The 12,757-nt window shown below is 50.8% G+C and overlaps 2 protein-coding genes across 10 annotated transcripts in view; one reads left to right on the top strand and one right to left on the bottom strand.

The window, feature by feature from the left end:
* Positions 1-11,385, bottom strand: part of MED12 (mediator complex subunit 12) — a 26,725-nt gene extending 15,340 nt beyond the window's left edge. For 7 of the 8 annotated variants that reach the window (XM_049107125.1, XM_049107127.1, XM_049107130.1 and 4 more), the window contains exons 1-14: positions 11,367-11,385; positions 5,648-5,787; positions 4,996-5,100; positions 4,593-4,784; positions 4,296-4,455; positions 3,570-3,751; positions 3,270-3,380; positions 2,878-3,132; positions 2,382-2,528; positions 2,122-2,221; positions 1,862-1,998; positions 1,512-1,643; positions 818-944; positions 127-356 (exon numbers count right to left, since the gene is read on the bottom strand). In XM_049107125.1, coding sequence (XP_048963082.1) covers positions 127-356; positions 818-944; positions 1,512-1,643; positions 1,862-1,998; positions 2,122-2,221; positions 2,382-2,528; positions 2,878-3,132; positions 3,270-3,380; positions 3,570-3,751; positions 4,296-4,455; positions 4,593-4,784; positions 4,996-5,100; positions 5,648-5,746 — 1,977 coding nt within the window. In that variant the 5' untranslated portion in view covers positions 5,747-5,787; positions 11,367-11,385. Of the gene's footprint in view, positions 1-126; positions 357-817; positions 945-1,511; positions 1,644-1,861; positions 1,999-2,121; positions 2,222-2,381; positions 2,529-2,877; positions 3,133-3,269; positions 3,381-3,569; positions 3,752-4,295; positions 4,456-4,592; positions 4,785-4,995; positions 5,101-5,647; positions 5,956-11,366 lie in introns of those variants that run through there. The other variant, XM_049107132.1, reaches the window with a different exon arrangement.
* IL2RG (interleukin 2 receptor subunit gamma) lies at positions 8,853-12,757 on the top strand. Of its 2 annotated transcripts, none has more exons than XM_025466133.3 (8): positions 8,853-9,043; positions 9,241-9,394; positions 9,608-9,792; positions 10,006-10,145; positions 10,766-10,928; positions 11,449-11,542; positions 11,800-11,869; positions 12,220-12,757. In XM_025466133.3, the coding sequence occupies exons 1-8, from the start codon at positions 8,905-8,907 to the stop codon at positions 12,418-12,420; spliced, it is 1,146 nt and encodes a 381-aa protein (XP_025321918.1). In that variant the 5' UTR covers positions 8,853-8,904; the 3' UTR covers positions 12,421-12,757. The 2 variants fall into 2 exon arrangements, with proteins under 2 accessions (XP_025321918.1, XP_025321919.1); XM_025466134.3 differs by having other exon boundaries at positions 8,856-9,019.

Genomic DNA, 12,757 nt, shown 5'->3' with positions numbered 1-12,757 from the left:
CCCGAAGCACCCCTGGGCCAATACTATCCTCCTTATGTTAGGGGAAGGGATTCCCGGAGGACTGTGGGAGCCAGGAAGCTGGGAACACCCAAAGAAAGGAGCCGGGGCAGGACAAAGCGTGCTCACCTCCAGCTTGCTACTGCTGCTGCCCTCGGTCTCCTTGCGCTCCGAGTCATCAGCGGGGTCATCAAAGGGGGATGGAGGCCGGGGACCGGGGGCTCCAAAGGCCAAGTCCCCCCGTGAGATGAGGGTGCAAGTATACATGTTGTGTGAGAAAACATCATGCCGAATCAGTTCACAGAAAAGCAGGACTAAGTTGAAGAACTCCACTCGCTCACTCTCACTTCGGGGGTCCGCTGCAGGGATAGAACAAGAATAGAGGTGTCAGGAGGGCACAAGAAATGGGCAGCAAGGGAGAGAAACACACCTAAGACCTGGTGTTCCTAGAGTACCTGAGGTAGGCCAGAAGAAGAATGACACCCCTCCACCCCCACCCAAAAAAACCCCAAAGCTGTTGAGGGACAAAGTATAGTTGGTTAACCCTCCTCCTGCCCTGCACCTCGTCTTCGGAAAGGAATACAGCATCCTTGCTGCTATTTATATGTGAGAATGCTTCCGTTGTCTGTTGTTTTTACTCTTTTCCTTATCCTTTTATTCTGTTAAACTCCAAGATAATCAGAAGCTAGAATCATGTCTGAAAACCAGTCTGCATAAAGCCCAAGACAGAAATGTATACCAGAAAGCCCTTAATTATGCTTCCTGGTGACAGTGGTGGGTAACTAGGCGGAGGGAACCAGAAGGGGGCAGGAGTCCATACTCAGCATGGGAGCCTGGGTATCCAGAAACTGCAGGAGGACATCCTGGAAGATGGGAGCACTAGGAGCAGAAAGGGATCCAGAGGCAATGGAACCCTTCTCATCTGCGGCTTCTGACTCTCCACAACGCTGTAAGGTGAGAAAATAAACCCTAAGCATCAGTTTTGCTGTTTCTTCACCTTTCTATGGGTCATGTTTGAACTGCCATCTATTTTGCTTCCATCCCCAGGCTCTTGGCTTCCATCCCTGCCTTGACCTCCATTTCCTTTACCGCCTCCCAACTGAATCCCTGCCTGCTTCCCTAACTCCAACATCGGTCTCCTTTCTACTTTTGCCCTTATGTCCTCAGCCTCCCTTTTACGTTCCCTATCCCTTCTTTATTCTCACCTGAACTTCAGTTCCACTGCTCAGCTCTGTCTCCAACCCCAGCTGCCACTACTCCATTGGCTAACTGCATTCTCTCTCTCTCTCTCTGTCTCTCCCTCTCTCTTTTTAAGATTTTATTTATTTGAAAGCAAGAGAGGGCATAAGTGGGGTGAGGGGCAGAGGGAAAAGCAGACTCTCCATTGAGTAGGGAGCCCGACGTGGGGCCTGATCCTAGGACTCCAGGATCATGACTTGAATGGAAGGAAGGTGCCTAACCGACTGAACTACCCAGGTGCCCCCAACTTTATTCTCTTATCTCTGCTACCTCACCTCAGCTTCAATCTCAGCCTGTCTCTTCTCTAGCAGCTTGGCTACCACCATAGCACGATGCCGACCAGAACGCTTGCAGCTGACAGCCCATTCACACAGTAATGATACTACGGCGTCATCATCCGAGGAGATCTGGAGACCAAAAGAAGACGGGGGTGAGTAAAGTAGGGTTGAGGATACGGAACCATGCCCCAATTCCTACAAAATTGGGTCCCATCCTAAAACCTCCCAGACCCAGTAAGGACATCTCCTCAGACATCTCCAGTATCTGTGCCTTGCCATGCCTTCCCCTCATGTGTACTATTGCCCTTGCAACGTTTTTTGCCCCTTCCAGTCCCCTTCTTGCTTACCTCGTGCCCATCCTTGCTAGGCCCCAATCCAAAGATTCGGTTACAAAGGGAGTCGAGAGAATTACTGAAGTCAGAGCGTTCAAAACTATGGCTGTCCAACACTTCCAAAGTATGGAGCACCCGTCCAATGGTGAAGCCTCAGGAGGAAAAGCAGTAAAGGGGACTTAACCAGAGGCCCAGTCATCCTGACTCTCAGAGTGATAGGTCCTTACCATTCTTTCCTCATACATTCTTCTTACTCTTTGTCCTCTGGCACCCACCTGCAGTAGCTTCCTGGCACTTATCAAAAGACCAGCGAACCTCAACTGCCTGTCCTCGCTCCTTGATCTGCTGCTCAATCTCACGCAACTTTGCACGGACCTGTATTACAGGGAAGGAAGGCTTTCAGAATGCACCAAAGTATACAGAAGGCCAAGGCCCAGATGAAAAGGACAGCACCAGACTCCAAGTCACCATTTCTGAAAGAGCAATTCAGCTTTCCATCTCAATCCAGGGGTACCAGGCTACGGGTGAGACTTACCTGCTGAGTAAAGGCACTGTTGCCCTCTGGCATGGGCAGGTTGGAGGGGGCAATAGGCAGGTGGTCAAGTGGTGAGCCAGTCTTAATGCGGCTGTCGGTCAGCGAGTAGTGCCAAACTAGGGCACTAGGACAACACAGGAGGATGGTCTGCCAGACAAGAATAGCTAAATCAAACTCAGTCACCATGACTACATTTCTAGAAGCCCACCAGAAGACCTGACCCTTATATTTCTGACCCAACATTATTCCAGGTCCTTGGTGTATCACTACTCCACCTCTGAGCCCCTCCCCACATCCACTTTCCTCAAAGGCTTTGGGCCTACTCTGGTCCTGGAAAGGAACTAACACCCCCCAAGGATGAGAAGCAATAATCTCTAAGCAAGTGCTCCGTGCTTGTTCCTACCTCCCATTTAGAATCACCCCCATTCTCCAGGATGGGCATCCCACTCTTCTCAGGATGCCTCTTAATGCCTCCTTGGGCCCACCTGGCACCTACCTGAAGGATACAGCTGAGGCCAAAAACCAGGGGCCGGTGCTGAGGGCACATCAGTAGGTCACTAAAGGGTGTAGAGGGTGTGCTGCTGGTTGGGGGCTGAGGAGCAGGGGTGGTGGGCAGTGTGCTTGTCGACTGAGCGGATATAACGTGAGATGAGTGAGTGCTCATGCCGTCCAGTTGCAAGGCCAGTCTCCGGGTACAGAAGTAGGCAAGGCGGCGGGAGAGGTATGCAGACTGAACGAATTCCCCCGAGTACTGTAAAGACATGCCGATTAAAACCCCCAGGTCTCTACAAGGGACATTGAACTCACATCTTATTCCTCCTCAAACCCTCCCTAGGCTCCCCACCTTCCCCGCCCCCCGCCGCCGTGCCCCCAAATCCTAGGCCTTACTCGGAGCAGCAGGGGCAGCAGCAGTTTAAGCAATTCATCCTCTCCAGGACGGATTTTCTCAAAACACTCAAGTACCCAGGTCAGGAACTCGTGTCTGTCCAGCATTCCATCCTATGGTCCAAGGGGTAGGAAGAGTATTAGTTTCCCTGGGGGGGACTATTAGAGATAAGGCAAACAAAGTAAATGAAAGGAGGAAGAGAGCCACATCTAGGCCAAGCTGACAGGTAGACTCTGTCCTGGACTAGCAGAATGTGAGGCCAGGCTCCACCATGGCTTCAAGGGACATGCCCTTCTTCCTACCTGAAACATGAACATTGCCAGCTTCTCATTGTAGTCCCACTGCCGGATAGCCACCTCTATGTCATGGGGCAAGGGCCCTATAGTGGAACCACAGCCCCCACTGCCTGTGGGCCCTGGACGGTAATATTCAGCCATCTTTTGCAGCTGCTCCCATAAGTACTTGGTGATGATCTGAGTCCATTCTAGGGGAAAGACGGGAACAGGGGCTATTTTATACCATCCCTCTCCTTAGAACATCTTCTGTGTCCCTCTCCCATGCCCACGCCAACCACCCCCCAATTGCCATACTTCTAAATCCTATTCATCCTCCTAGGCTCTGGCCAAACGCCACCTTCCTGAAGCCTTCCCAGGTGTCCTCCAAAGAAAGTAATCTTTCTGTCCACTGAAATCTCAAAAAACCTTTCACCTGCTCTTTTGAGACACGCACACATACATACACATAGACACACTTTCTATGTTTAATTATGGGACTCATACACATGCCTTAGCATCCCTATCAGATAAGAAGCACCCTGATGGTGGGAATAAGGTACCAATCACCTTGACAGCCTGGGACATGTACCCAGTAGATACTCAAGGTACTCAGTATTTACCAATTGAGTGTAAGATGCAAGCAGAAACATCAGAGAGACCCTTAGTATTGAGGAAGGAGAACAATACCAAGGGTCTCTCTGTCACTCCTTGATGCCATCAGTGGTGGGACCCATGGTATTAGGAGGTACTCACCCATGAAGGGGTCAATGACATGTCTCTTCTTAACCTTGGTCTCAGTAATTGCTGCATAGTAGGCACAGGTCATCTTGATGAGCCAGGCGGCCCGCATCACAGGCACTGTGTATTTGGCTAAGTACCCAAAGACTTCTTCCTTCTTACTGAAAATGGGGACCTGGACAGACATTGTAAACAGTGAGATCTCTATGACTACCACAAGCTGGCAACCATGTAGCTTCATCTGGGAATAGGATAGTTACTTCATACCCATGCTCCCCACCTTGGCCTGGAGATCAGGAACTAGCACCTCACCTTTTTGGCTAGTTGTGTGAGTGGCTTGGTGCCAGCCAGGTCAGTGAACCAGGTGTTAATGGCACTCTGGGATCGTGCAGTCACCAGCCAGAAGTTGTCCTTCTGGTTCACTTGGGGCTTCCTGCGACCAGTGTCAGGGAGAGTGTTACAACGTAACTTCTCTGCAATAATGCTGCTGAAGTTGGAACTGATCTGAGGAAAGAAAACTATACTTCAGGGTGGGAAGAAGGGGCAGAGAGGCACTCACGCCTCTGACAGGCAAATACCAATGTGGCGGCATGAAGCCACGAAGGAACACTCAGCCAGCCATTCAGGTCATCCCTTTGGTTCTTCCCAACCCAGGGCCTTTGCCCCTCCTCAGATTCTTCCAGCCTTTTTCTTCAGCTTGGCAGGGTTGTCTCACCTTGGCAGGATTGAAGTTGACGTTCTTGGCACTGCCATGTTCATCCCCAGAGACAGCAGGCTGGTTATTGAAACCTTGTTTTACATTCAAGGCTGTCAGTTCATCCTGAGGCAGGAAAAAGACATTTTAGCTTTTCCTTTATTTTATTTTTTCCCCCTTGGGGGTGGTGGTGGTGGAAGAGGAGGGCAGGAGAAGAGAACAACGGAGGGGGAAAAAAGGTAGGAGGACTCTGAGTAGAGCAGATTGTTATTTAAAGCTAGGCCCTTATATTCCTTTGGACCCCACCCTCACCCCCACAGTCACTAAGATTTCCAACCACCCAGCGCTCGCTCAGTATCACTCTTCCTTGCAAGCTTGCAAGCAGCCGCAGCTCGCCAAGCTGCCTGAGACAACTTTCTGAGGTGTGTGTGTGTGTGTGTGTGTGTGTGGAGGGGGGCGCCTCCGGCGTGGCCCCTACATCATTCCCTATTCACACCCAAGAGCCTCCTCCCCCCCACCAGGTCCCACTCTCCTACACCAGCCCACTTTACTCTTAACCCGTTTTGGGACTTTGGCTCCCACCGAACCGCCCCGCCCCCCCCAACCATCAATGCTTCCTCCTCTGCCGATCGCCCGCCTCAGGCCCCTCGAGAGCCCCGATTTTTGAACGCACCTCCTTCTGTTTGGGATCTTGCGGGTACACATCGGGAGGGCCCAGCCGCGGCCGCTTCAGTGGCCGGTGTTCGTAGCTCAAGATCCCGAAGGCCGCCATCTTGCCCAGCCCGTAGCGCCAGAGGCGCCTGCCGGGGCCGGCTGAGGGGGGAGGGGGAGAGGGAACCGAAAAGGGGGGCGGCGGTTGCGAGGACCGCAGCCGAGAGACAACAGGAGGGACGTTAGAAACTCTCGATCGTTGCCGGAAACTACCGAGGAGAACCGAGGGACGCCGGGAACCGTCGGACAATACCGACTGCAGCGGGGGCGGGGCCCAGCCCGGCGTGGGGCGGAGCTCCGCGCGGCCGAAAATCAATTTCACTCCCCAAGTCTGTGACACAGCCTGGAGCTGGCCAGTGGGCCGGCGGGGGTGCGACCCCGCGAGGAGGCAGGCAGCCGCGGCGCCGAGCTCTGGCTGAAACTGGGGTCTCGGGGCTTCGCTGGGTTTTGGGCCTGGAATCGGTGCTCCAGTGTATTTGCATCAGTTAGGGACTCTGTCTTTTACTCTAAACCACTTCTTCCTTTCTGAGTTTCTGCATCTGAAAAATGGGTGTTCTGTTGCTTCCCTCAAAGGGCTATTGTGAAGATTAGAAACCTTTTGCATAAGAAAGTATCTATTAAACCCCTGAAAGGCCAGCCCTAATTCCTCAAGGTCTTTATAGTCTGGCACCGAGGTTCTTAACCTTGTCTAATTCACAACCCCTTTAAGATGCTGATGGATGGGATCCCTGGGTGGCGCAGCGGTTTGGCGCCTGCCTTTGGCCCAGGGCGTGATCCTGGAGGCCCGGGATCGAATCCCACGTCGGGCTCCCGGTGCATGGAGCCTGCTTCTCCCTCTGCCTGTGTCTCTGCCTCTCTCTCTGTGACTATCATAAATAAATAAATAAATACCTTAAAAAAAAAAAAGATGCTGATGGACGCTTTGGCCCTTCCCAGAAAAATTACAGAGGAGTACAAAATGTTAGATACTTTGCAGGGACATTCTTAGAGCCCTTAAAGGTCATTAATGCATTCCTTAAGTGCCCACGAACTCCTGGTTGAGAAAGAGGCACCTACTAAGTGTCAGATACTTTCGGCCATCATCTTTAATCTGCAAACAGCCCCATGAGTTAGAGATTATAATGGTCTCCATTTTGCGGATGAGGAAGCTGATTTTCAAAGAGTGAAAGTTCACTTGCCTGATATCATTCAGGTACTGTGAGAGCTGAGGCTAAGATTTTTTCCTTGACTCTTGGGCCAGTACCCTTTCTGTGATGGCATTGCTCTTTAGAGAAAGGACAGAATGCTATAATAAAAGTAAGAGGGATCCCTGGGTGGCGCAGCGGTTTGGCACCTGCCTTTGACCTAGGGCGTGATCCTGGAGACCTGGGATCGAATCCCACATCGGGCTCCTGATGCATGGAGCCTGCTTCTCCCTCTGCCTGTGTCTCTGTTCTCTCTCTCTTTCTCTGTGTGACTATCATAAAATAAATAAAAAATTAAAAAAAAATAAAAGTAAGAGATAACAACACATTTAAAAATAACAAAACTAGCAAACAACAAATCAAAGTAACACCAACAAAATGCTATTGAATCACAACGGGAAAACAAATTAATCCTGTTAGGGTAGAGGACAACATATTGGAGGAGGTAACATTTGAGCTAACCATGAGGAATTTTAACCCACAGAACATTAAGGTGGGTAAGAACATAAGCACAGAGCCTAGCACATATTTAAGGCTCAATAAATGTTTGCTGAATAAACAATTTCTACAAACACTGTCTCCAATCAGCTCTGGTTTGGGGGAAGATAAGTCTGGCAATAAGATGGAGAATGGGTTGGAGAACAGCGGTCTTTAGAAGGGAAGGCCAGGGGACGCCTGGGTGCCTCAATGGGTTAAGCATCTGCCTTCAGCTCAGTTCATGATCTCAGGGTCCTGGGACTGAGTCCAAAATTGGGCTCCCTGCTCAGTGAGGAGTCCACTTCTCCTTCTCCCTGTATCCTTCCCCCCCTCACCCGCCCTCTCTCAAGTAAATAAAATCTTTTTTAAAAAATGAATGAATGAATGGGAGGCCAGGGGTGCCTGGGTGGCTCAGTCAGTAAAGCATCTGACTTGATTTCAGCTTAGGTCATGGATGATCTCAGGGTTGTGAAATCGAGCCCCCCCCCGAGGGGGGGCGAGTGCTCTGTACTGAGCATGGAGCCTGCTTAATATTCTCTCTCTGCATCGCCCAATCTCTCTCTCTTTCTCCAAAAAAAAAAAAAAAAAAAAAAAAAAAAAAAAAAAAAAAAAAGGAAGGAAGGAAGGAAGAAAAGGAAAGGGACGCCAGTTAGTAGGTTCTAGGAATAATCATGACTAGTGGGAATGAAAGGGTGATTTAATACAGTGGCTGTGCTCACGGAAAGGAGGACATTGCTGGGAGAAACACCACAGACGTAGAGCTGATTGCATTCCCAGGAATGAGAGAGAGGGAGTAATTGATGATGATTTTGAGGTTTCACGTCTGGGTGAGTGAGAGGGTGATGATACATTAACCAAGATAGGGAACACAGTAAGAGAAGCAGATTTAGGGGAAGATGAGGAGTTTGAAGCCAGTATTGTTGTTTCTCCATTTCCAGAATCTACATCTAAGTCCAACCTCCTCACCAGTCTCAACAGGGACCCAGCTCAGACAGCAGCTAAGGGTGGTTATTCTGGTTTGGATCAGGTCAGAAGAAACAGCTATATATGTGCCTACAAGAGCCAAGACTGTACTTTCCACCCAAGACAGTAGGGCTTTAACAGAGGTTTCAGGGTGACTGAGCCAAGGAGGGAGCATAGCACAGGGTGGGGAGGGAGGTTCAGACCCTTCACTCTACAGGATAAAAAGACTTAAATGAGAAGGTGGTTGGGAGCGGTGGTGGTGGTGGTGGCAATGGCAGTGAACAGATCCTTCCCAGAATCCAGGTAGTCTGAGGATTCTTGAGACTGTGATGGCACTGTATGCCCAGCCTGGGACTCTACTTAACACCACTTTACAGTGGTGGTGTTACACCTACAGATTAGATTAACACTTAATCTCCCAGAGGATTTAGCCTGTGTCATAGCACACATTTGCCACACCCTCTGTAAAGCCCTGGTTTCTAAGGTTCTTTCCACCGGAAACTATGACAGAAGGAAATGTGTGGGTGGGGAGGGGTAATGGGTGAGGGGCCCAGGTTCCTGACAGTCTACACCCAGGGAACGAAGAGCAAGCGCCATGTTGAAGCCACCATTGCCACTCAGATCCCTCTTATTCCTGCAGCTGTCTCTGCTGGGGGTGGGGCTGAACTCCACGGTCCCCATGCCCAATGGGAATGAAGACATCACACCTGGTGGGAAACATGGGACTGGAAGGGGTTGGTGAGAGGGGAGCCTGTGGGAAGGGGTCGCATAGAAATCTTGAACCTGCCATGGGGCATTAGAAGGATGTGGGCAGAGTTTAAGAGTGCTGTGGAGAAGGAAGGGGGAAGGGGTTCACTGCCTCATGCTGCTGCTTCTTCTGACCATCATTTCTGGTTTTTCCCTCCCCCTCTTCATTTTCTCCACAATCTAGATTTCTTCCTGACCGCTACACCCTCCGAGACCCTCAGTGTTTCCTCCCTGCCCCTCCCAGAGGTCCAGTGTTTTGTGTTCAATGTTGAGTACATGAATTGCACTTGGAACAGCAGCTCTGAGCCCCGGCCCACCAACCTGACCCTGCACTACTGGTATGAGAAGGGAAGAGGGAATAGCACAAGGGAGTATGAGGGGGTGGTCTGAATGGGAGGGACGGCATGGGGGCCAAGAAAGAGGGTAGCCAGTCTCCCAGCCTCCCCACCATTTTCTCATGAGGCAAGTCAGTTCAAAGACGAGGCTAGGCTGTGGTATCTGTAGTACCCAAGTGTATGCCACTTTTCTTCTTCCTCCCATTCCTTCTCTAGGTATAAGAACTCCAATGATGATAAAGTCCAGGAGTGTGGCCACTACCTATTCTCTAGAGAGGTCACTGCTGGCTGTTGGTTGCAGAAGGAGGAGATCCATCTCTACGAAACATTTGTTGTCCAGCTCCGGGACCCACGGGAACCCAGGAGGCAGTCCACACAGAAGCTAAAACTGCAAAATCTGGGTAATTTGGAAAGGGTGCCCAGAGAGCCCAGGGAGCTTTTGTGGGGCACTGGAGTATATGGAGTGGTGGTGTTCTTTTACCATAAGGATACTTAGGCAGAAAGGAGGAGGTGAGGGATTGGGATAGGGAACTGAGGAGGGATCGGGGCCCTACCTTCAGGATCCTAACTTGTTCAGGCCAGGGGAATGACCACACACACACACATATCTCCAGTGATCCCCTGGGCTCCGGAGAACCTAACCCTTCACAACCTGAGCGAATCCCAGCTAGAACTGAGCTGGAGCAACAGACACTTGGACCACTGTTTGGAGCATGTTGTGCAGTACCGGAGTGACTGGGACCGCAGCTGGACTGTGAGTGACTTGGGTCATGAAGGTGGCAGCAAAGGCCAAGCAAATAGGGATAAAGGATTCAATCAGCTGGGCACCTGGGTGGCTTAGTCTGTTAGGCACCTGCCTTCCAGCTCAGGTCATGATCTCAGGGTCCTAGGATAGAGCCCTGCGTTGGGGGTCCCTGCTCAGTTGGGATTCTGCTTCTCCTTCTCCCCCCACCCTGCTCATGTTTTCTCTCACTATCACTCTGTCTTAAATAAATAAAATCTTTTTTAAAAAAGGATTCAATCAGCCAAATAGGAGGGCCTAATCTCAAGCTCCTGTCTCTGCCTCCCAGTTCTTCTGCTCTGTCTCTACCCTCATTCAGCTCTTTTTCCCTAGCATCACCAAGGACTCTCCAAGAACGTTTCTACCCATACTTTTCCTCCAATACCTGATAGACAAATAAACAAAAAGGAAGCCTTCGAGGGGATCTGGCTAGGAGGCATTAGTTTCTACTCAGCGAAGGGAGTGGTGTGGCTTGAGTAGTCAAGAGAGGAGGGAAGAGCTGGGAAGAACCAGTTGATGTGGCAGGGGGCAGAGTTTTAATTCTCTTTTCATTTTTAGACATCCATCTCCCTCTCCCCCTCTTCCTCCCCAAGGAACAGTCAGTGGACCACCGAAATAGCTTCTCTCTGCCTAGCGTGGATGGGCAGAAGTTCTACACGTTCCGTGTCCGAAGCCGCTATAACCCACTCTGTGGAAGCGCTCAGCGTTGGAGTGAATGGAGCCACCCTATCCACTGGGGGAGCAATACCTCCAAGGGTAAAATGGGCCAAAGGCTTCACCCTGACCCATGAGCCCAGCACTCCAACCTTTCTAGCATCACTGTCTTTTGCCCTGCTTGCCTACCCCTGAGCCCCCTAAACTTGATGGCCCATCTCCCCTCACCCCAACCCCCAGGTATCAGGGCTTTTCTGTGTAAGGTTGGGTCAGTATGTTGTTAGAGTTTGGGGAGGGGGTTGTCAAGAAGGAGGCAGAGGGGCTAGAAGATGTTTAAGATTCCCCTACAGCATTCGCAGAAAGCCTGAGTGGTAAAGATGGCTTTGGAACCAGACAGATGTAGGCTTTTAAACCTGGCTCTGCTGCTTATTCCCTCTTTGACCTCTGGCACATCACTAACCTCTTTGATTCTGTTTCCTCATCTGTAAAATGGAGATAATGATCATCCCCCCACTCTCAGGAGTTGTGAAGATTAAGTACCTGGAAAGAGTCTAGCACCATGCCTGGCACCAAGTTGGGGCACTACAGATGTGAGGCCTCTTTCTCTTCTTTTTTTCTGTAGAGAATCCTTTGTTTGCATCGGAAGCTGTGCTTATCCCCCTTGGCTCCATGGGATTGATTATTAGCCTTATCTGTGTGTACTACTGGCTGGAACGGTGAGATTTCAGATATCCTTGGAAAATGAGGTGGGGTGGCTGGGAAGAAATAGTAGAGGAGGATTATCACAGGCTCTCCAGGAGTAGAGAGTGGGACAATAAGGAATAAGGGGTCACTCAAGTGGACACAGTAATGGAAGGAAACTGCAGGTACAGAGAACACAGAAATCCCTTCATTCCATCTGGAAGAACTGGGAGAAGGGTGATAAAAGGGTGTAAACTATGGGCTCCTGCTCCCTCTTTCTCCCCTCCTTCAGGTCGATCCCCCGAATTCCTACCCTCAAGAACCTGGAGGATCTGGTTACTGAATATCACGGGAATTTTTCGGTGAGAACATTGCCACAGGCAAGACTGCAGTTTGTCAACTACTCAATTCCCCCACCAGCAAGTCAGACAGAGTATGGGGGGTAGAGGGGAGGGGAAGGGGCCTGCACTAACTGTCAGGATGTGGCCGACCAGTTGGGGGATGGGCTAGATGGAGAGAGACACACAAAAGAACTGATTATATAGATTGGTTGGGGCAGATGGAAACAGGGGTAGTAGGGGCCCCAGGAGTCTGTGTGTCCCTTCTGTAATCACAGAAGTTGCAGACGTTGTAAGAGTTCCCTTGGCACAGAGCCTGGGTGTTTTACTCCCTGCCCCTGATTGACCCCTGACCTGGAGATATCTGTCTTTAGGCCTGGAGTGGAGTGTCTAAGGGACTGGCGGAGAGTCTGCAGCCAGACTACAGTGAATGGCTCTGCCACGTCAGTGAGATTCCCCCAAAAGGAGGGGCTCCAGGGGAGGGTCCTGGGGGCTCCCCCTGCAGCCAGCATAGCCCCTACTGGGCTCCCCCATGTTATACCCTGAAACCTGAAACTGGAGCCCTGATACCCTGACAGAACCTCAGAGTCCTGTCCTCCTATATTGTACTAACTTCCCCTTATCTAACCAGCCTGGGTCCAATGCTCACCTCGCCCTCCTGTGGCTGATTCTGAATTGTATGCCCCTTATAACTTCCCTCCCCCCCCCCGCCCCCCTTCAATATCTCCTATCATCCAATTGCCCCTCTGCCCCCATCCCCATCCGTACTTCTCCTCTTCCCCAATCCAGCCCCTCCTCCTTGCAGGATTCTTCCTCCAGGAGTCCTGCCATCCTTCCCTCCCTCTTTCCATCCACCCTTCAATCATTCTCCAAACAATGAGAAATAAAGCTTCTGTTGATACTCAACAAGAA

This window comes from Canis lupus, chromosome X, assembly GCF_003254725.2.
Source record: "Canis lupus dingo isolate Sandy chromosome X, ASM325472v2, whole genome shotgun sequence".
NCBI lineage: Eukaryota > Metazoa > Chordata > Mammalia > Carnivora > Canidae > Canis > Canis lupus.
Note: the sequence above shows the minus strand (reverse complement) of the source record. Positions and strands in the feature narration are given on the sequence as shown.